Source organism: Ochlerotatus camptorhynchus, unplaced genomic scaffold (genome assembly GCF_037179485.1).
Source record: "Ochlerotatus camptorhynchus isolate MF236.1 unplaced genomic scaffold, CSIRO-AGI_Acam_v1.1 ptg001020l, whole genome shotgun sequence".
NCBI lineage: Eukaryota > Metazoa > Arthropoda > Insecta > Diptera > Culicidae > Ochlerotatus > Ochlerotatus camptorhynchus.
The window spans coordinates 113,905-138,241 of record NW_027041443.1 but is presented as its reverse complement, the minus strand read 5'-3'; the positions used below and the strand labels follow the sequence as shown (position 1 = coordinate 138,241).

The 24,337-nt window shown below is 34.9% G+C and overlaps 1 protein-coding gene across 1 annotated transcript; it reads right to left on the bottom strand.

Moving 5' to 3' along the window:
- Positions 1 to 1,097: 1,097 nt before the first annotated feature.
- On the bottom strand, positions 1,098 to 23,517 carry LOC135715866 (GPI ethanolamine phosphate transferase 1-like). The gene is made up of 4 exons (XM_065238857.1): positions 23,310 to 23,517; positions 1,820 to 1,986; positions 1,408 to 1,765; positions 1,098 to 1,344 (listed from the first exon to the last, which is right to left on the bottom strand). The coding sequence occupies exons 1-4, from the start codon at positions 23,441 to 23,443 to the stop codon at positions 1,113 to 1,115; spliced, it is 891 nt and encodes a 296-aa protein (XP_065094929.1). The 5' UTR covers positions 23,444 to 23,517; the 3' UTR covers positions 1,098 to 1,112.
- Positions 23,518 to 24,337: the final 820 nt, after the last annotated feature.

The following is a 24,337-nucleotide window of genomic DNA, read 5'->3' as shown; positions in this document are numbered from 1 at the left end:
CGTCCATTGCTGCAATGGATGCGCTCTGACCCTCGTTGGCGTACAACAATAAGCCATACAATGAAACTACTGGAAGCGGCTCCAGTTCTGATGGAGGAGGCTTTTTGGATAGCGGAAGATAAAGTGTTTATTGTGTTGTACCTTTTGACTTTAGTTTTAAGATGTATTGTCTAGTGACCAAGAATCCTCGGCTCTGTAAAGTTAATTCGGTTGAGCCTTATCTAATAAATTAATAAACAAAAAAACAATAAATGTTATTGTATCAACAATAAATGTTATTGTCAAAAACAATAGAACTTATAGTTATTTACAATATAATATATTGTTAGTAAGACATTTAAAATAGAAAAGGGGGGTTGTTAGTTACCGTAACCATAAAAAAATCATGTTTTTCTCGAATAAATTTGATCTCATTACAATCAATTTTATTGTTTTTTTTTATTGTGCAAAATTTTGTTTCATAGAATTTGTTGTAAACCTATTGTAGTGACTATTTGATTATTTTACCAATACAATAGAATAACAATAAGATTAATTGTCAACAATAGAATATGTTGTATTTTATTGTAATTTTATGGCTATTTTTATCCGGGTACCCAACTTGCGGTCCGTGAACCGTGCGTGGTCTATGGATCTCACCAATACTATCATTTTAGTCCAATTTATTCACCAGTATGAATTTTAACCCAGAACGAATGATAAATAAACAAAATGCAGCTTGAAACATGTTCATCAAACAAACAGTTGTGTTCAATATAATAGCAGCGCATGTCGATATACATACAAAATGGTCAACTTTGAAATGATGTAACTTTGTTAATTAATGATTAATTGAGCTGAAACGTTCGCCACAGAACTACAAATATGTTCAATTTTACGATTACAAAATAACAAATTGTTGGAAGTACATACCTGTTGGAAAGTGAGACACTAGGTAAAATTGTTCAAAATAATAGCAGTACTAATAATATGCATTTCAGCTCAATATATATTGAACATAGGTGTAGATAAGCCATTTAAAATAGCAAGCTTAGAAAAGTTGAGCAAGCCTGCAATACTACATGACAGCTTAGAATCCAATTGATTATACTCTACCATTACATCATTTGAACTTACGAAACATCATCATTTAAACTTGTCCAATGCTCCACTCCTGCTCCCCATATCACAAAAGGAGTCTCAGTTTCAACAGGATGACCAGATCCGTGTGATCCCCTATCCGTCATTCCGTGATCCGATGTAAAGATATATGTGGTCCTTTGATCATGGTTCGTAATATTGTCAATAAGCTGAACTATCTGTTCAATACCTTTATCTACGATAATAAGATTTTCTGTAAAGAGACTTTATATGAAAAGAAAAAAAATTATGTCTTGGTTAAATTTTATTTCAAATTATTTTACTCACTGAGAATATGGTTTATGGATGTGTCCCGACGTATCCATTCCCAACAAATGCAAGAAAAGTATAAGCTTTCTGCCTGATGAAAGTTTCTTGCTATTTTCTGAATTCGCATAAAACTGTTTCACTTTATCAAACACCCATATATCAAGAATGCTAGTATTTGAGCTCCTTGAGAATTGCTCTATTTCAGGCGGATAGCTGTCAGTATAAATTTTTCCAGAATCTATTTTACTCGAAAATACAGTCAAAATGTCTGAACTTCCCCAACTGTAGGTAGAACGGCTACGGTTAAAAACAGAATCGAAGTTAACCGGATTTTCTTTCCATCCCTTGAAAATCGCACTAGGATCTTCATAGAAACCTGAAAATAAATATTTTTCAGTACAAGTTAAACACATTATATTTATTAATTAACCAGCAAACAAAGCAACGTGTCCAGGTCTTGATTCCGTAGGCACGTGAGTATTTGATATTCCAAATGCTCCCTTCGAAATGAGTGTCCGCTGTATGAATTTGGTTCTGTTTGCTTGGTGCTGTAGAAATGATTCAGCACGTAAACCATCGGCGAGGAATACGACAACTCTAAAAAGAAATAAAACATATCACGGTTTTAAGAATGTTTTAAATGTTAGCGAATGTAATTTTTTCTTTTTAATAATCTTTTAGCGTTGTAATGATATACTTCGTAGATTGGATACTAGCGACACTCACGTCTCTTCTGAAATTCTCAGTTAAACTACTTTCAGGAATAATTGTGGGGAGTAAACATTGGTTCCAATCTAAACAAGAGTAACAGAAGCATGACTGTCGCTATTCTCGGCCACGCCCATTTTTACCATAACTAGGGATAGGGAAGGAAATGTTGATGTAGTACTTACTTAAGGAGAGGCCACCGACTTAGCGACACCCTCATAAGTCCTACGGAGTTGGAGGGTTGGGTAGGGTATTCGGTTAGGATTCACCTCAAGTTGGCGATGCAACCAAAAGTATGTATTGTTTATTTGTTGTTTATTTAATCTCTCGATAGTCGGCTATCGAAAGAACGTATTCATTTTGCTTAGTGATCATCAATTTTAAGAGTCATGGCGGAGAGCTTGGGATTAAACCCATGATTTTCTGCTCAGTAAGCAAAAACGATCCCTCCAGCGTCATCGAGCATCTCAGAACTACACTGGAGTCGCTTTTTACGCGGGGAATACGTGCCGCGTAAAAAAAAAAACCGCGTGAAAAAAACTACCGAGATTTTGATTATTCACATGCTCAAATATTTTTTATAAACCGGATTTTGATGCCATTCATTATTATAGCATGCTGTGGTCCATATAGACATATTTTAAAAATTTCTGTATTTACACCAAAAATTGTGATTTTTTTAAAAGTATGCTATTCGATCACCTATAGTTTGAAACGGATAATGTGATTGGAATCAAGTCGATAGGTCGTATCGTTGTCAAGAAATCGTTAAAAACGTAGCGCGTAAATTGCGACTCAGCGGCACTAACCGTGTAAAAAAACCCGTGTAAAAAAACCGCGTAAAAAAAACCGCGTAAAAAGCGACTCCAGTGTATAACGCTTTGCGACAATACAGGACTACGTTTTCGCTTGATATGCAAATAGTTTCCGAGGTTAATGTTCAATATCAAATATACAAATGATGGTGGCGATTTATTGTGCTGTGGAAGAGCTTGGGGTTAAATCCACGATTTTCTGCTCAGTAAGCAAAATCGATCCCTCCAGGGTCATCGAGCATCTCATAATCTATAGCACTTTGCGTCAAAGTACGAATATATGGATGAACTATCTATTATTGAATAACGATTATTTACGATAATTACATGAAAGAAATAAAATATAAACTACAAACAAAACGTTACTACAAAAATCTCCAAAAGATATTTCACAAATATATTTCACGCAACCAGGAATCATAAAACCGCTGACTGCGACGCTCTGAAAGCAAAACTGACAGGCTCTATGCGTCAAAAACCCCTCACATCCCTCCAATCTCCTCCTGCATCTAACAACACAAATCTCCAATACAACATCTAACGAATTCAAAACTCCGAAAATCACTCATCTATTGCAAGTGAGTGGAAGCAACACTACATGCAACCATTCTTCATGATACACTTTTTCTGTCTATCTTTCTATTAGGCCTGTGGACATGCATAAGCCTCGAAACTTCTAACCAAACTGGAAAAATTTTCAGATCACAAAAAAAAACTTGAAAAAAACTTTCAAAGGTTTACTTGTAACCTTTGAAAGAAAATATTGATTATTTTACGCAAAAACCAGCAAGTAATTTTAAATCTCTTGTATTGTAATTGACTGTAACAAAAATAATTTTCTTAAATAAAATAAAATAAGTTTAAATTATATGCAAAATTTACAATAAGATCTTCACTTTATTGGTGATTATTTTAATAATCTTTTAATTCACAATAAGTTTCTCATTGAAGGAATACACATCAAAATCCTTTTCTTCAAAAATTTGGAGTTGTCTGAATCATTAGATCTGTTAATTCATACCGTAACAAATATAATTGAGAGGGTCTGGTACTTTTCGCATAACGACGCATAAGAACATTTGGCATACGGACGTCTGAAATAATGTACACTTGGCATAATGAATACTTGGCATAACAGGCATTTGGAATAATCTCTGAATATCGATACGGTGTCCGTAGACCAAATAATCATTAGACCTAATGGTCATCTGGTAGAATGGTTTTAATCTAACCAGATTTTGACGAGCTTCCTTGCTCAGTTATATCGTTAAGACTTTCTAAACAGAAAAAAAATCTGAATTTTACAGGTGATGTAAATATCCAAGCATGTAAACTTCTATTTCACGTAAATTAGTAACTTGCAGGAAAGTTGCATACAAAGATGGACATTTGCATACAATATGTGGAATATTTCATGACGTGACTCATAAATTTACACGATCTATGATGTAAACTTGTATGATGTATGATGCTCCATTTATGTGCATCTGCTCCGGAGATGAACCAGCGTCTGGATGAACATCTCCTTAATAAAGACAACCAACCAACCAACCATTTGCATCATAGTAACGAAAATTTACACTACTTGATCGCGCACGGATAGGACTGATTTTTACGTTGTGTGATAAAAGGAAATATTGATAAGAGAACGATTATTTGACCGTCTTGCCATGGCGGAGGTATGAGGACTATAAACGTATATTTATTATAACATAACAAGGGAACTACAAAACAAGCAATGACAATGATACGGGGACAAGTGGTGACATCTATGTGTATACAGATAAAAATTCTGAATTTTAAATGTGATGTAAACTTGTATTTCATTTCACGCAACCGAGCAACTTGTGAACAATGTTGTTTACAAAGATGGGCTTTTGTATACAATATTTGCTACATTCCATGAAATGTGTCAAAACTTTACATGATACATAATGTAAACTTATATGATATGTGACGCTCCATTTATGTGCATCATGTTGAACAGAAATTTACACTACTTTTTCGAACTGTGTAGTTACTTTATGTTAAGGGTAGAGGCAGTAGTAGTAGCCTGCACGAAGACTACTTTTTTTTAACTGTGTACACTTGGATATTTTTTCCACATTATTAGGACTAGGAAAACTTTTTGAGAGATGCGACTGAGATTTTTTATTTTCCTTCATCGAAGAAATTTCGTACATTCCCCGAAATTCAAAGAATCTAGTTTTTCAAACAAGAGCAGTTATTCAGAATTTTTCTGGTTTCGTAATTTTTTGTATCACGAATAAAATATGCCATCACTTAATTTCCCATCTTTAAAAAAGTACTCGTTCTTTTCTTATACCAAATATTCAGTTTGGATACAGCCAGGCATGGAAAATCATTTACATTAATTTCATGCATTCATTTACATTCATTTGCCTCTAACTTTTTTCATCAACAGCATTCTACAAAATAATGTATGGAGCTTTTGTAGGATTTGTTATAAGCTACAACTTTTGCCCATAACTCAAATCTGTATCTCTTATGCATTACAAACTACAGCGGGCAGAACTTGTTACCGTTTTTCAGTGAATGTAAAATACATTCACTGAAAAACAGTAATGGCTCCTGTTTCCTCTGGTTCGTCATGCATAAGAGATACGGATTTAAGTTGTTAACAAAAGTTGTAGTTAATAACAAAGCCTAAAAAACTCGGTACAATATTTTGCGGAATTCTGTTGTTGAAAAAAGTTAGGGACAAATGAATGTAAATGAATTCACGAAATGAATGCAAATGATTTTCCATGCCTGGATACAGCTGCCAACCTAGCTAAGGAATCGATAATAAATGTAAGGTCCCACAATTTATACTCTTCGATGAATGAGAGTATCCTCCAAAGGCCCCCTTTATTTATTAAATTCGGATTCCATGGCGACAAAATCAGCCCAGTGGCAAGCACGTAGGCAACATGTTGTACCGTGACAGCGGGCCCAGCAAGCAAAATACATTATTTGAACCCGGGACATGTTGCCTACTGCCAAAGGCTGCTGTTGGTATAGGATTTGTCACTGGCCTGGACAAAATCAAGCAATGGAACTGATATCACATATCACTTCAAACTAGAGAACAATGAATAGAAGATTATGAATCACATAGGCATTACATTGGGGTCCCCCTTCCCGGTAAGGGCGCAGATATGAAGCAAGACCATGCTGGGTGGAAGGATTCGATTTCCTCGACGTTGCTCGACGAAAAGTACGTTTGATTAAGCTATGTTTCGCGTCTGTTATGACTCAAATTTATGTCAAAATTGACGCTCGTATATGTCACTCTCAGAGCACCTAAATTTTTCATGATTTTTTCTAAGTTTGTACATCCGCGTAGTAATCCGATTGAATAAGTAAATCCGTTTCGAACGCAATTATGTAAGTTATGAAAATCGCGCGCATTCCAAACGCCGTGCGAAACAACCGAAGTGAGAAAAAAAAAGTTGTTATCATTTAAAGAGTGCCACCAAATAAATGTGATAGCCTATGTTGGCAAGTTGATTAATTTTGGTTTCGTCCCTAAATATTCTACTTATTTACTACTGAGCTTTGAATAAAATTAGTTAATTTAACGGAAGGATCAATCATTCTAAGATTTCACGACCGTACTGAACAAATTCTATACTACATAAGCTCAAAAGCGTTTGACAAGCTCTACCGAATTGCGTATCACTTCTGCGTAACCTCCGTAGACGTAGGCGCGTTGAATCCGCCGGCCGCCAAAGGTTTAACCAGTACCACTTAAGGAACGACCTCGAATCAGTAAAACCGTTTATAGCTAAACATCTAAATTACTTCTTTTTCCTTTTTTTAACGTCGGAACAGAGCGCAATCTAGTGCCAATCACCGACGGACATCGATTGCCATCCATTGATGGCAATCGAATGTGCAAGAAGGCAGCTTCTACACCTGCGTAGGATATCGCAATCATTCAACACACATGGGCCAGGGGACCAGCGGCTTTACTTCCCTTCCGAAGGAAGACGTGACCAGAGATTTTTATGCCTCAGAAAAATCCCACCGACCTCGGCTGGGATTGAACCCAGACCCATTGGGGTGTTATAAAGCAGTCACGCTTACCACTACACCACCGGCGCCGGCTACATCTAAATTACGTTAGACACGAAAATCGCGTAAATTGCGAACGCCGTCGAGAAAAAACAGCTTATTATCACGTGCCACCAAAATAAATGTGATGTTGGCAAGTTGTTTAATTTTGGTTTCCTCTCTAGGTATTCTACTTATTTTACTATTGAGCTTTGTTTCAAATTAGTTATTTTACCGCACGTATTAATCATTTCCAACATTCGCGAACAAACAAATTCTAAACTACATAAGCTACGTAAGGTACGAACAAATTCTAAACTACATAAGCTCAAAAAATTTTTGGCAAGCTCTACCGAATTGCGAATCACTTCTGCGTAAGCTCCGTAGACGTAGGCGCGTTGAATCCGACAGCCGTGAAAAGATGAACATGCATCGATTCATCAATACCACCTAAGGAAAGATAAATTTTACAGTCACGTAGGGTTTAGTTCATAGATTAACATTGACTGCTGTTTACAAATGAACCCTCCCTTAGCTGGAGCCAAGACCATGCTGGACGTGGCTGGCTTCGAATCCCGGTCCGTTCTAGGAATTTTCGGGTTGGAAAATTTCTCGGCTTCTCTGGGCATAGAGTATGATTGTACTTGCCAAACAATTATACTAATCAAAAATGGTACAGGCATCGAAATCTCTCAATTAATAACTGTGGAAGTGCATCTAGAACGCTACACCGTTTGAAAAATTCATAAAAATTTCTGCGAGATATACCGCACATAAAATTAATGCTAGATTTGGCATAAGTTTACACGATATTTCGTGTAAATTTAACCGCAATATCGCTTAAATTAGCAATATTAAAAGCAAGATTGTAAACGATTTTGTTGTTTATGCCAACTGTAGCTCAAAATTATACGAGGGGAGATTTTACGTTATAGTTTAAATTCAGATTTTTTTTTCTGTGTAAGTTGAGAGCACGCAATAAGCTAAAATGCAGTAAGCATTAAGCTGGAAATGCGAAGAAGAAATAGAAGCTGTTTACAATTGTAAGTACTTGAACAAAAAAAAAAAAGAAAAAGTTAACTCAAGTGCATATATCAGAGATTTTGCGTAGTGAGAGAATAATATAGTAATCGAGTACAATAAACTCTGGGGAAAACAATACCTACAAAATATATTATATAGCTATTAATTGTCATATACCTTTAATTTTACTTATTTCCTAAACTATTCCTCTCCTTGTTAATCTGCTTAATGCTTTTCTTATTGAACTAAAACTGAATATTTAAACTATAAAAACTGAACTGAAACTTTAAAGGTTGCCTCCCTAAGCGGACCCCCGCATCCTAACTCTTTTGTAAATCTATTTAATGTTATTAGACTGTTTGAATTTTCTTATTTAAGTTCATTTGATGATTATGATATCTCATTAGCCGAAAAAAATAAATAATTGAAATCTCTAATCTACCTAATCAATCATAACCCATGCTTTATTAAGTACCTGCACTTGTGCTTGTAATGTAAAATTTAACGTGGTTCAAGTACTCTTGACTTTTAACTATATTCTAAATTTTCTTCAAGTGTCTAAAATGCTTTACTTTGAAGCTTCCTAGCTGATTTTTAAATTATATAGGGTATATGCTTCAACTATGCTCACACGTTTCCACTATGTCGCACCACAAAAATACGTATGGGTATTTCACAATAGAAGCACGCCACAGTGGAAATCCCGCGAAATCCCGTTCAAACGCTTATCCCAATTCAAAATGAAGCATTTTAAGATTAGTTTATTAATTTTATTTTTTTATTTATTCGTTAATCAATCAAATTGTTGACTACATATTAACATTAGGACTTATGTTCTTTGACTTCGCAGGGTTCTGAAAATGCATACAAATTTAACCTTGACAATAGATCAGCTGAGTCAATGCGTTGCGAAATGATATTGTTTAATAAAGAAATCTTTGCGTAATCCCGACGTTCTTTCAATGTTTGAATGCTGATAAGCAAGCAACGTGCTTCATATGACGGGAGAGGAAAAGCCGTCCAACCTAACTTACGTAGTGCATATAATAAAAACTGCTTTTGGATTTACTCTATTCGTTCTTCATGCTTTTTCATATAGGGTGACCAAACAACGCTACAATATTCTAAAATTGACCTCACATAAGTAACGTAAAGTGATCTTTAAAGTGGAGACCAACACGTTTTATAAAATAAGCATATTGCCTGCTCTATGTATTATTATGTTATAATGGTCCACAAATGTCAGTTTAGAATCTAGAATAACACCTAAATCTCTTACATTTTCACATTTTTGAACATATTCATTACCTAATGTAATACAAAGATTTTGTTCGTTTAGTTTTCTACTGTACGTTCTAAGATTACATTTTTTAATATTTAGTTTCAATAAACTTTTACTACACCATCTGTAAAAAACATGTATTTCATTCTGAAACACATTCATATCATTATCGCTTTTTTTCTAAACATTGCTTCATGTCATCAGCGTAAGTACCCTGATATTTTTTTAAAATAAGAGAGACGTCAATAATCGACAAAATAAAAAGAAGGGGACCTAGGTGCGAGCCCTGAGGAACCCCTGACGTGACATGAATTGGCTTAGATGTTTTCTCGTTGAATCTTACAATTTGCTGGCGATCAAATAAATACGATTTAATCCAGGTGAGGAGCTTCATCTCAATTCCCATTTTTTCTAATTTAAAAATCAGCATTGGGATATCAATTCTGTCAAACGCTTTGCCGAAGTCCGTATAAAGAGCTTCTACTTGGTTACCTCTGTCCATTGCATTTAATACGAAGTCCACAAATTCCAAAAGGTTTGTGGTGGTTGAACGGTTTTTAGAAAAGCCGTGTTGTGCACTACTTATTCTTTGTTTTATTTGGCCAAAAACATTTTTATTTATAATTGTTTCGCAGAGTTTTGAAATGCACGAAATGATAGCAATCACACGATAATTTCGAATATCGGATTTTTTACCAGATTTATGTATGGTTATTAAGTAAGATTTTTTTTCTTCGGGAATATACCGGATTCAAACGACATATTAAACAGCCAAAATAAAGGGGTTGTGAGTTCAGTTGCTAAGTTGCCACAAATACTTAAATACTTTTCGAGATCATCACGATTTTTATAATTTCTGTATATTTTGTGAGCTTTTTGTTTACGATGTTTCATGTTAATGATGCGATTATTAAACCGAACATTTGGAGGAATAATTGCGTCGTCTCCTTTTTAATGGAATTTCCTCGTGAATTACATCAAACAACATTTTATAAAAAACCTCCACTGCACATTCAACATTTACCAGATCCTTCAAAATGGTTTTCCAATATAGTCCATTGAATTTATTTTTAATATTATCATAATTAGCATTTTTGTAGTGGAACACATTTTCATACTCACAGTCGTTGAGATGTTGAATGTTATGAACAAACATGGAATATTCGATTGCTGTGTGAAATGCTTCATTCTTCCATAAAGGAGAAATAGATTTACTTACACAGAAATCTTCATGTTTATTCGTTAACAAGAAATCTAGGAAACAATTCTGTTGGTTTCTTACATGGTTTATTTGGTTTAATCCTAAAAACACCAGTTGCAATACCATGTACAAAAATGGCGTTTATCATTGTTCCCTGAGTAATCCTTCAATGAAAACAACAATGAAGGCTTCTCACGCAAATAGAAGGAGCACTGTTGGGCACTTTTAAAATATTGCAATAGTTTAATAGAAATCTCAAATAAATCTATATGTGTAACAATAAAAATCCCAAATAAATCTATATGTGTAAAAATAAATAAAATAAGATTGATTAGCGGCCAAATCCACCAGTATCGCACCTAACGTCAGTGCTTATACGTAAGCGTACTAGGACCAAATAAAAATAAAAATCACAGATAAAACTAACCCCTTTGTTTCCTTGTTTCAAGACGATTCTCAGTGGAAAAACCCAAGTCTTGACACTATCAACAAGGTGGAAAACGTAACAAGGACATTATTTTGATAACTAAAAACTCCTGTTTTCGTAGTTTAAAGTAGTCAGGACAGCTGTAAGGTTTGGTGATCGATATGAACCGTAACGCACCACGAAGAGATGATCTACCGGAGATACGAGGTAGACTACAACCTTATGTTATGTAATAATAATCATAGATAATGCTATGACTTGTATTACAACATGTTATAATAATAATCCGGGGCCTCCCTTAGCTCAGTCGGTAAAGGCGCAGCTACAAAGCAAGACCATGCTGGAGGTGGCTGGGTTCAATTCCCGGTCAGGTCTAGGAATTTTTCGGGTTGGAAAATTTCTCGACTCCCTTGGGCATAGAAGTATGATTGGACTTGCCACACTATTATACCAATGCAAAAATGGTACAGGCATCGAAAGCTCTCAATAAATAACTGTCGAAGTGCATCTAGAACACTAAGTTGAGAGCACGCAATAAGCTAATATGCCATACGCAATAAGCTTGAAATGCGAGGAAGAAGAAGAAAGTATAATAATAATCCAACTGAAAAATGTTATAAAGATTATATAATAACATGTTAAACTCTCCGAACACGATGCCTCCGATAAAATTTGTAACGGCAAACTTGCAATGTTTGACAAATCATAGCTCAGTCGTTTATCGAAAAATTTCAAATCTTTTGCCGCCACTTGAAGCTACAGCCTTTAAAAATTTACTGGGTATCAATAGATTTAAAATTTATTAATAAACTGCTGAGCAATGATACTTCAAACAGTACCAATTTGCCGTTACATATTTTACCGGAGTCATCGTATCCGGAGTGTTAAAACACGGCACTGGTCATAAATACTTTATATTATAAGGCTATCTTCATGACATTATTTTGGTCAATAATTGTTGTAACATGGTCAGGGAATTGAAAATATCTCAATATTACAAAACAACCAATGATAACGCATTTTCAGTAACATCAAGTAATATGGTAATATCCTCTTGCCTTTTTTTTTTCTTCGTTTGCAATATAACTTGAAAAACTAAAAATGGTTTGCAAGCTTTCTTCATAACATACGCAAAAAAGTAAATGCCCGACCAACCGTTCTTGAAACTTCTTCAAAGTTCTTTATACAGAAATAAAGATTTATGTCGGCCATTATTTACTTTAAATTTTCTATGATTTCGATGCACACATTTAAAAATCTTTATTGATCGATACTTACATTTAAGATTATTTATTCATCGGTCATATGATAGTAATCTATAAAGATTTACCGAAATTTCAATACACCACATACTAGAGTGTGTTAGCCTGTCGTTGATAAGCTCATCAACAGCAGCCGTGGACCCGAGGTTTAGCAACCAACAACGAAATCAGTACACCCCAGATGGCATGGGATCGAAACTAGAAAATATGCAGATAAAAAATAACAAATAAAATCAGCAGTTGTGATTTTACAACAGAAATCGATATTTTGTGTTGCCAATCGATATTTTAACATTAGTAACGATTGGTAGCAATATTTTGAGAAAGATCTTTATAACTGATTCACGATTAGACTTTTAGCATATTTACAATTATTCATGAAATGGCGACGATCGCTATCGATTTTTCTTATGAATGGCTTTGAAGATCGATGCATAGAAAATTAAAGAAAATTAACGAAATGGTTGGTCGGGTGGAGAGTCTCATTTCACCGTTCAGAACAAGCTATGTCGTCAACCGCAATCGTTTCAACAAAGATTGCAAGCAATTTTATCGTTTTCCTTTCACCGTTACGATCAATCTATATTACAGAGAGATTTTATCATGGTAGCCGTTCGAAATGTTTTATCTTTATTGTTGGTTGCTCTCTGCGGTAGTATTGCGAACAAAGTAGTGTTTTTGTTGAGTTATGCTGTGAAAATAAATTCACAATTTCGTGTGAAATAGTGCCGTGTGCCGCGAAAGGATTATTCCAACGCGTGTTCGTTGTGCTTTTAACAGGATAAGTAGAGGAAAGGTTGCCTAGCAACTCGTTCTTGTTTAATTTTGTATTTTCCCCCCGGCACGCTATTGATTCAGTATAGTGAGCTGTGTCGGTAACATTTTATTTTGTGTTCTCCTCCCCTGTATATGTCTGCTGCTAACAGTGTTAGCGTTTAATTTGGTAAAATTTTGTGTGTAATGTCTGTGAGCAGTATACTGCCCATAATCGCAAGTCAGTCCCATCTGTAAAAAACTGGAAATGAGAAAACGGCGTTCAAAGATTTTTCAAGTTTTCTGATTTGACACCTATTTTGGAGGGATAAATTTAAAAATAAACGTACAATGTGATAGAATGCATCTATGTTTACCCAAAAATATCGTGAAATTTTTATTTTATGGCCAAAATCTGAGTGGGACTGACTTGCGATTACATTTAACGTCAATGAGGAAAATAACCGCAAGTCAGTCACAATTCCATGCCGATGCTGCATTAGTTTAAGCACAGTATTGAACAGTAAAAAGATACTATGGTCCCATAGAACGTTATTGAATGTTTTTGGATTTGTTCCGCTGGTTCCAGAGCAATGGCCGGAACATATTCCGGTGAGTATGGGTCTTCATCAGACCAGAGCCAAACGTGCCAAACTCTCCATGCGATAAATCAATTCACATGAGAATTCAAAAATAAGATCAATAAGGGTCATGATGATAAGATCAATAAGGGTCATCATAAGACCATGTTGGCCACACCCGGACATGTTCCGGGTATACCCGGGGAAGTGGTAAATCCTTTTAAATTAAAATCCATCAAGCGATACATCAAATCACATGATAATTCAAAGCCATATCCATTGACGGTCAAATTGAGTATCGTAAGAACTATATTGGCCACATCCGGACATGTTCCGGGTATACCCGGGGAAGTGGTAAATCCTTTTAAATTAAAATCCATCAAGCGATACATCAAATCACATGATAATTCAAAGCCATATCCATTGACGGTCAAATTGAGTATCGTAAGAACTATATTGGCCACATCCGGACATGTTCCAGATACCCTAGGGGAAGTGGACAAAAGCTATATTGAGACAAATCTCATGATGCGATGTGTTGTCTAACATTTCTGATAAATTTTTTTCTAATGGGACTGACTTGCGGTTACTTTTCGCTGTGGGACAATTTGACTTGGTATTGTTTTTCAGTTTTCTTGAACAAACCACATTTTTTCAATAGCACATCTCAAAAAACATAGAATGATAAACTGAATAATGATGCTAGCTCAAAATTGATAAAAATGCAGATGGGACTGACTTGCGATTACCGGCAGTATATTGCTATGAGTGGGCTCCCAGTTACATGTGCAATGGAACGTTCCCTTCCAAACGTTCCAAACGTTGTGCGGCACTCACTAAGACTGCGGCGAGGCTTATAGCAGATAATGCAAATGTTCTGTTCAAGTGTGATAGTTGTCTATCAGATCAGAGTTGTGACGAGCATAATGATCTGATCGCGCGCGTCAAAAGGATAGAGGAAGAGATGAAGCAGGTTTGTATCGGACTTGACCACTGGCATGCGAGGTCACATTGCTGCTCAGGTGAACATCGCGGTTAAAAGAGAGATGACAGACATTAGACTAAATGTAAATGATCTTAAAAATTTAATTTGTGAGAAATTAGACAGTATGAAAGTTCATTTTTCAAAATTGTTGCGGAAAACCAATTAGCTGTAATAACTGATCAGCGCAGTTCATCTAGGACGATTCAGTCGGAATCGGACCAAAATACCAGACGCAAAAAACGTAAAATAAAAAATAGTGATAATGTGATGATGATATTTTTCAAGAAAATGTGAGTTTGGCGGATGCTGTAAAAATACATAGTCGTGCTACTCAAAGCAAAAGTATTAGTAACAGTTGGATCCAAAAACACATAAAATCAGTAATTTTAGGGATGGTAAAGAAGGCTCCATTATTGTTGAGTGTGCAACAGGAGCAAATGTAAGTGATGTGAAAAATGGTATTGAAAGCAATCTGGGAGAAAACTATAGTACTGTTGTTCCTAGTTCGGTACCAAGATTGAAAATAGTGGGCATGAGTGATCAGTATTCCTCCGATGTCTTCATTGACTAATTTAAAAGTCAAAATGAAGACATAGCTATAAATGATGTAAAAGTAGTTAACATGTTTGAAAATCCACTTACAGCAAGTTTAGTATTGTGATTGAAGTCGATGTCGATACGTATAAATGTTGGTTATGTGCAAAAACACTAAATGTAGGGTTTGATCGGTGCTCGATAGTTCCCGTGATTAATGTGTGGAGATGCTTCAAATGTGGAGAATTTGGGAAATTTTGAGAGATGCTCTAGGTGCAGTCAACAAAACATAATGTCGGAGTGTAGGTCAACTGTATTGAAATGTGTTGATTGGTTAATAATTAATATAGAACGTAAAATGTACTTGGATGTCAACCATACCGTATTTAGCTCTGAATGTTTGCTCTATATAAGACTTTTTGAACAGAAGAAAAGCAGCTTGCGTTTCAATAAATAGCAGCCAAGTTCCAGGAATGTGAAACAATTCGATGTTTTGTATTTGAATATTGCGGGGTTGTCAACAAACTACGTAGCATTACATCAGATTGTTGAGGAAAAGCGTCCACTTTTGTTTTATTAGCTGAAACTCATATTGTAGAAAATGAAGCTTTTAATCAGTATAGTATTCCGGGATATATTGTTGCTACTTGTTTATCACATTCTAGACACACTGGCGGTGTTGCTATTTATGTCAAAGAATCAGTTAAATACGACCTTCGTATCAATCAAGTTATCGATGGTAACTGGTTCTTGGGCATTACAGTTGTGCGTGGCATGAAGATGGGAAATTATGGTGTTTTGTATCATTCTCCCAGTTCTAGTGACCAGCTTTTTGTTGAAGTTGTAGAGAAGTGGCTCGAGATATTCCTTGATTCTAGTAAATAAAATATATTAGCTGGTTATATAAATCTCAATTGGTGTGACAACCATCATTTGAAGCGTTTTGCTGATTTTCTCAATTTAAAACATACGATTGATGAATATACGCGTATTTCCAAGCACAGTAGAACTTTATTTGACCACATTTATTTCAATTTTGTTTCCATTTGTTCAGTTACGGATACTGATTTGAAAATAACCGAACATGAGACCTAAGTGATTAATGTATTAGATAATATCAAAAACAACGATGAATTAGTAAAATTGATGTGCTGGAGGAAATATTCGAAACAGGCTGTTTCGAATCTTGTTCAGAGTAGTGTGGATTTTCCATTCGCGGCCGGTAATTTAGATGAATCTACAGCTGTTCTTAATAACGCTTTGAAAACTTGTACCAATCAACTAGTGGAGCAATAGTTTGTTTCTTTGAAAAACTTTAAAAGCGGGTACAATTTGGATCTTTTGCGTCTTAAACGGAAAAGGGACAAATGGTACAACCAGTTTTGTAGCTCAAATCAGTGCTGCACAATTTCGACAATACACGGTGATACTCAAAATTCTGCTTTGGTCACTCGTTTGAGCTAACAGTCATCGTCAAGGCAAACCATGTCAATTGTCAGTGGCATTTTTGTCAGTGACGAACATGTGCTGATTTGTTTATTAGCTAAATTTAAAATGAAATTAAATGGCTTGCGAAAAACAATTACATGGAGCCATTAAAGTGAACAAGCATCTACGTCCTGAATAGCTTGGATAACAATAATGTGACTCAGAATGCAAGAAATTACCCTTTCTGTTACCAGGTGAATCTTTGTCATTGACGAAAAAATGAATGAGATTTTGACAAAGATTTTTTGAGGATCAAGTATATCATTGACTATGTGAAAAACAATTTTGTCAATATCGCGCAAAAGTCTGTCAATGACAATGACAAATCTCAGCACTGGCTCAAATAATGACAATCATTGGAATAGGTACACAATCGCGCGCAATAAGTATTCACAATCGATAATGAAAACTCGTTGTGAATATGTACCAAGGAAGATTCATCAGCATCAAAACAACAGCAAAGAGTTATGGAAAATTTTGAAATCTCTATTAAAACCTAGTAATTGCAAACCACGGTCCATAACTTTTAATGGCATATTAGAACATTCAGAACAAGTAATTGCATCTAAGTTTAATGATTATTTTGTCGAAAGTGTTTCATTGATTAATCAATCCATTGAATTGGTCGATGAACCTGACGAAATAAAACAGCCAGTTAATAGTAGTTGTAGATTTTAAGTTTTTCACCCAATTACATTAGATGAACTTAGAGTTATTTGTTTTTCATTAGGAAAATCGGCTGAAGTAGATAATGTTAATGCTAGAGTTATTCAAGATTGCTTTCATGTCATTGGACACATCTTTCTGGACCTTTGTGGCACATGTCCATTCTGCAATGATTTATTATGCAGAATGGACATGTGCCACAAATTTGGAAGCAATCCTTAGTGTTTCCTATTCAAAAAGTTGCTGGAACGATTAAAGCCGAAGAGTTTCGTCCCATCAACATGTTGTACACATTAGAGAAAATTTTAGAACTTGTTGTTAACGACCAGCTGTTGGAGTATTTGAATAGCAATCTTTGTTGATACCAGAACAATCAGGATATCGGGAAGGTCATTCTTGAGAAAATGCGTTGAATGTTGTGTTAACAAAGTGGAAAGGCAACTTGGAGCGTAAAGATACGAATGTTGCTGTTTTTTGGATCTGAAACGCGCTTTTTAAACAATTTCTAGGCCCTTACAACAATCAAGTGCTTTGGAATTACGAGTACTGCATATGGTTTGAAAACTATTTATCTGACAGAACTCAACGGACTGTTTTTAATGATTCTGCTTCCAGTCCCGTGTATATTTATTATTTTATTTATTATGTATATTAATGACTTGCGACGTGTTTTACGGGTTTGCGATATTAATCTTTTTGCAGATGATACTGTGTTATTCATTGCAGCTAAGGATTTAAAAGTGTAAGCAGTTAAAATTGAATCCAAGTAAAACTAAATTTATGGTAATTTCGCGGAATTGAGTAAATGAGAACGTCTCTGTTGTAATTGATGATGAGAATATTGATCGCATTCGGGAGATTAAATATCATGGCGTGATTATTGATGAAAAATTCAAGTTCAACTCTCACATTGACAATTTTATCAAAAAAATTGCCAAGAAGTATGGAGTACTTATCGAGATTACAGCGCTTGCAGAATAAAATAATGCGTTTGAATTTGCGAGGTAATAGATTATCTTCCTCAACTTTGATGCTGGACGCTTTACAATGGTTGTCAGTGAAGCAAAGAATAGTATATTTGACAATGTTGTTCATTTTTATAGTATTTAATGGTTTGCTGCCTCGATATTTGTGTGATCGAATTGAAAGAGGAAGTGATTATCATAGTTATAATACTAGAAACGCGGATGAAATGAGAACACCACATTTCTTGACTTGTGCTTCACAGAATTCATTATTTTTTAAAGGAATAAATGTTTTCAATTCGATGCCTAGATACATTAAACGTGCAACAACATTAAGGGGTTACGCCTACCTGCAAACTTTCAAAAAATCAATTTTTTTATTGTCCTAATCGAAAGTATATAAAGTCTAGAATATTTCCTCAAAAGATCAAGTTGATCCGATGAAAATTGTGAAAGTTATGCGACGTACAAAAATATTCACTCATAGTGGACTAAACCCAACTTGAAACTTTAAACGCGATTATCTTGGAATCATATTTTCAAAACTGGTGCCTAAAATTTCTTGAACTGTATACATTCGATTCGTCCGATTCGTTTTGATTTCTGTTCAGTACTATTTTGTGCAGTCCACGATCGTTCGGATTTCGTCTATCATTTAATTTCGATTTTTTGCAGCCGATCAAAGACAAATTTTCAGGATCAAAAATCGGCACTTCAACTTTGCAAGACCACCATTTTGTCAAAAAAATAAAAAAAAAAAAACCGAACGATCAAGAACTAGTTTAACCCATGCTTAACGATTTGGCATGCTTTTTTTTATTTCAGACGATTACATCACAAACAGCAGTTGGCACCACAAAAAGCGTTTTTTAGAACATCGTCCACGGGGAGCAGCCGTGCGGGGCACCAGGACCTCGTTTTTACAGCATCGACTGATAAATGTACCATCTAATGTGTGTTCAATAAACGGCAGAAAACCGATTTTCAATATGTTGCGTCGTTTTCGAGAAAAAAATCCAAACTTTCGCTTTTTTTCGGTTTTGCAGGTAGGCGTAACCCCTTAGGAGAATTTAAGAGACATTGAATTTCACACGTTAAACTGTCTTTTGAACGGTTTCCCAGTGATTTTTTTAATGAATTGACAAATTATGTATCTTGACGGAGTTATTTTTAATGGATTATTTTGTATGGATAGCTTTTATCACGACTTTAAATAATTATTTTGTTTGCCACGATGGTGACGATGAATTATTATTTGATTTAATAGTAGAAGTATATTTCACGCAACCAGGAATCTCAAAACCATTAGACGCTATAATGATACTCTGCACATGTTAGACACAAGAAAAGGCCAAAAAGCAAGCGTCCGACACACAAAACCCGCCAAATCCACTGGCAGTCACAATCAACGATTCTACGAATCGCGAGCGCTCACGAATCATAAAACCGCTGACTGCGACACTCTGAAAGCGAAATTGACAGGCTCTATGCGTCAAACACCCGCCCTCCAATCTCCTCCCGCATCCAACAACACAAACCCCCATTACAACATCTAACGAATTCAAAACTCCGAAAATCACTCATCTATAGAAAGTGAGTGGAAGCAACCCTGCATGCAACTATTCTTCATGATACGCTTTGTCTGTCTATCTTTCTATTAGGCCTGTGGACGTGTGTTAGCTTCGAAACTTCTAACCAAACTAGGAAAATTTTGAAATCACAAAAAAAAAATCAAAGGTAATTACAAGCAAAATACATATTGATTATTTTACGCAAAACCGAGCAAGTAATATTAAATCTCTTGTATTGTATGCTAATGCTAATTGACTGTAACAAAAATAATATGCTTAAATAAAATAAAATATTAATAAAATGATATGCAAAATTTACTAGAAGGTCATTACTTTATTGGTGAGAAGTTTCTAATAAGCCCTCCCAGTTCCTCTGTATACAGAACAAATCTGATACTATAATCAGAATTGCTCAGTCTGCATGAAGCAGCCGATTGCATCCAGGAAGTTCTATTAACAACCAAGAATTAATCGTTTGAGGTATACTGAAGCATTAAGAAGGTGATATGTGTCACTATAGGAAATCATCATCGTTGCAAATATAAAGAAATTAAACATAACCCTTTGCTTCAGTACCGTCAACCTCCATGTCCATGGGGAGGGAATTAGGATTTCAGTTTGATGTTGATATCAAAACTTGATTTCAATTTGCTGGACTTTGCTCGGGTAACCAGTTCGATTTTGTTTGATAACCTGGTTAAAATGTCATATTTAATTATCTTAAAGATAAATCGTCCAGCTCAAACCTTTGTAGGGGTAAGAGGTGGGACCATCATCATCATCATCATCTCAGTTTTAATTCCTTTAATATGATATAAGGCTGTAGTTTGAACATGACATTAATGCTATGTTCAGGATGAAGACTACCCAAGTAACATTGCAAACTTTATAGAGGTTTTATAGCATTCTACTAGTCTAAATCATGGTCTACAGAACCCTCATAAAACAAAAATTGTTACTTGGGTAGTGCTGCAAGCAAATAGCATCAGGGTTGTTAACCAATAACTCAATAACGTCTGCAACTGGAAATTCTCATAGCAGGCGTTACCGAAAAAAAAAAAAATGTTATCGTATTATCGATTAACAATCCAATTTTATTCACCATTATGGATTTTCGAATGAGAAATCAACAAAATGTAGCAAACATGGTCATCGAACATATAGGGTTAATGTCCCTAATGTCGGCCTAAGTGTTCCTAATAACTATTGAACCCATATATACATTTCGAAGGAAGCTTTGTTTGCCTTTTTTTGCTATTGTCAACTATCCATATCTCAATATTGAAGATATAGACATCGAGATATAGATCAAGATTTGCTTACAAGCCCGTTTGCAGGCACCGAAATTATCATCGACACACGATGATAATGATGATGATAATGGTCCCACCTCTTACCCCTACAAAAGTTCGAGCTGGACGATTTATCTTTAAGATAACTAAATATGACTTTAAACAAGGTTTGCAAACAAAATCGAACTCGTAGTTCGCCTTTTCGTCCATCTAAAATATTCATAAGTATTACAAGCAATTAAGCGTTAATGAACAATCAACAAAGCATCCTTTTACACTATCAACCCCACAATCTGATGCTATCATAATTTTCAGAAATGTCAGGAATGCTCACGAACCCCCGATATATGCCAGAAAACTTATTACTAACTCAAGGTATCTTCCAAATAAGCTTCAATCAAATGTTAAAATCAGTCATTAAGGATATAGGTAAAACGCGCTCAAATTTTGTAGTGTTCTTTATTTCTTTAAACTATTACTATTAAATCAAACATCAAAAATCCATCATTAACATCGTGGCGAAAAAAACTAGCAGTGCTACAATCATTATTAAAAAGTCGTTATGACAGCTATTCATACAGAACAATATGTTAGAGATATCTTCATCACGATACATAATTTGTCAATTCAAATCACTGGATAACCGTTCAAAAGACAGTTTTAACGTGTGAAATGCAATGTCTCTTAAATTCTGATAAAAACATTAACTCCTTTAAAATACAATGAATTCTGTGTAGCACAAGTCAAAATATGTGGTGTTCTCATTTCATCCGCGTTTCTATTATTATATCTATGAAAGTCACTTCCTCTTTCAATTAATCATGTTTTGTTGTTTTTGACATCATCCACATCCAGTGGGCCGGTCACTTCGAATGTATGGGAATGGTAGGAAACCATTTGGAAATGCATGAGAATTTTCAGTTTTTATTCATTATCGTTTTAGATGCACAAAAATTGCACGAGTACATTACTATGGTGATAAGGTAAACATTCGTTTATTTGTTTCCTGCTGTGCAAGCATGTTTAGTCACAAATCGTGGATTTTCTGATATTCTCCATACTGCAAAAATGATTTTCCTACCACTGAAGGGGCGACATCTCTCGGATCTTCAGTATAGCTACAACTCAAAACATATAATTAATTCAAGCCCACAAATATCGAGGCAGCAAACCGTTAACTAATTAAAAAATGAACACCATAGTCAAATAAACAATTCTTTACTTCACCGACAACCATTGTATTCTCGATATTTGTATTTCATTGGCCAGAAATGAAATAAAAGGGCAAAAGTCTAGATGAGGAGAGATGCTTGATTTGTAAAGCTGTATTTTACTGGCAATAGTTAAATAGTGTTTCAGTCGACATAGAATTCCATACTTCTTGATAATTTTCTTGATAACATTGTCAATGTGAGAGTTAAACATAAGTTCGTCATCAATAATCACGCCAAGATATTAAATCTCCCCACCACGATCAATAATCACATGATCAATTACAACAGAGACATTCTCATTTACTCAATTCCGCGAAATTACCATAAATTTAGTTTTACATGTATTGAATTTCAACTGCTTATGGTTCAACCATCTACTTAGATACTGCAAATCTGCATTCAAGTGTAAAACGGCATCGTCTAAATCCTTAGCTGCCATGAATAACACAGTATCGTCTACAAAAAGATTAATGCCGCGAAATCGTAAAACACGTCGCAAGTCATTAATATACATAATAAATATCAGAGGCCCTAATACACTTCCCTGGAGCTTTTCAAGGTTATTCTCCACGGGGCTTGAAACATAATCATTAAAAACAGTCCGTTGAGTCCTGTCACAAATAGCTTTCAAATCATTTATATGCAGTACTCGTAATTCCATAACGCTTGATTGTACACATAGAAAAAAGTGGTCACGTATCGAGATATAGAACACCGGCATCTGGACAGTTAACTATCTATTTTTTTTTTTTACAAATGACGTAAAATTGAAAAAACGGGTAATTTTTATCGATAGGCTCAATCGTTAGATTCATAGGAGAACATTAGTATCTTCATGACATCTTTCTTGACAATAATTATTATAACAAGTTATAACTTTCTAGTCTGATCATAGCAATAACAACAAGGATTTAATAAATCATGATCTCTAGAAAAGAAGGATAACCCATAACATCAAAAATTAAAATATCAACTTCCAGTTTCGTCGAGATGTTTTGTTTACCGACATGATTACCCTACCTGTCAGTGAATTACTTTGTTGAGTGTGCGTTCGTTCATATTGGAGGAAACAAACTTGAAAAAATGTTACCTACCTATCAGCCACTGCAGTGTCATCATCGGTTCCCACGGGAAGGTTTTGCAATATCGGTGATTGGAAATAGATATAAAATATTGAAAGCAAAAATAGCACATGAACAAACACGGCTGTCACTGCAAAAGCTTTCATTTTAACTGGAAATTAAAATTGTGTTATGATGATTTAATGCACAGCGATGATTACTTGTTTTTGTTTACCTCTTCACCGATACCGCTACAGCTGCCAAATGAATTAAGGAGGCTGTTTGGGAGAATGTAAACGAATGCACAAGTATTAAGCGTTAGTGTTGTATTTCAGTGCTGCCAGTAGTAATTGGCAGACGAAGTAGACATTTAATTGAGAATTAATTTCAATGTCTACTTTGGTGATCTTATACATCGTAAGCGACTGTGATCACTTTATTTGCACTTTAAAGCAGTAGCAGTCTTAAAACAATGTTGGCAAGCTACATTGTTCAATTCTAGCTCAAGCTATTTTAAAGTAATTTAATATTTAAATTTTATTATCAGTCCGAAAATATTACTGTGTATTTATATTTATCGCAGAAGTCTACCCGAAAAAAATATAATAAAATTTAAAAAACGAAATTACAATGATGTTTACTGTTGAATTGTGAGTATATTAAACATTATTGTAAAATTGTTGTACGGGTGAAAAATTATATTTCTGTTTTCAACGATACAATGCTCAAACAATGAAAATTAACGTGATGAGATTAAATTTGTTCGAGAAAAATCTGTTTTTTATTGTTAAGATGCTTAATGCAAAACCATGATTTTCATTGTTGTGGACCATGAATTTTATGGTAATCGAGAAATTTCCAATGTTTTGACAGTAAATATCATGGTTATAATGACATTGTATTTTTATTGGATTTTTTTTATGGGTAATGAGGTGCAAAATCTGCATCTTCAGCATTTTTTCTTACAAAAAAGTAACAACAGTTTATACAATGAACTGAAGCGTACAAGCAAGTTTTAAGAACAAAATTAATTTCTTTTATAACCTTTACGAGTTGATTGG

Coding starts and splice junctions, on each gene's coding strand:
- LOC135715866 (XM_065238857.1), bottom strand. CDS start 23,443: ATGAAAGCTTTTGCAGTGACAGCCGTGTTTGTTCATGTGCTATTTTTG. Junction 1,987..23,309: donor GACACTGCAGTGGCTGATAG/GTAGGTAACATT, acceptor ATTTCTTTTTAG/AGTTGTCGTATTCCTCGCCG. Junction 1,766..1,819: donor ACACGTTGCTTTGTTTGCTG/GTTAATTAATAA, acceptor ATTTATTTTCAG/GTTTCTATGAAGATCCTAGT.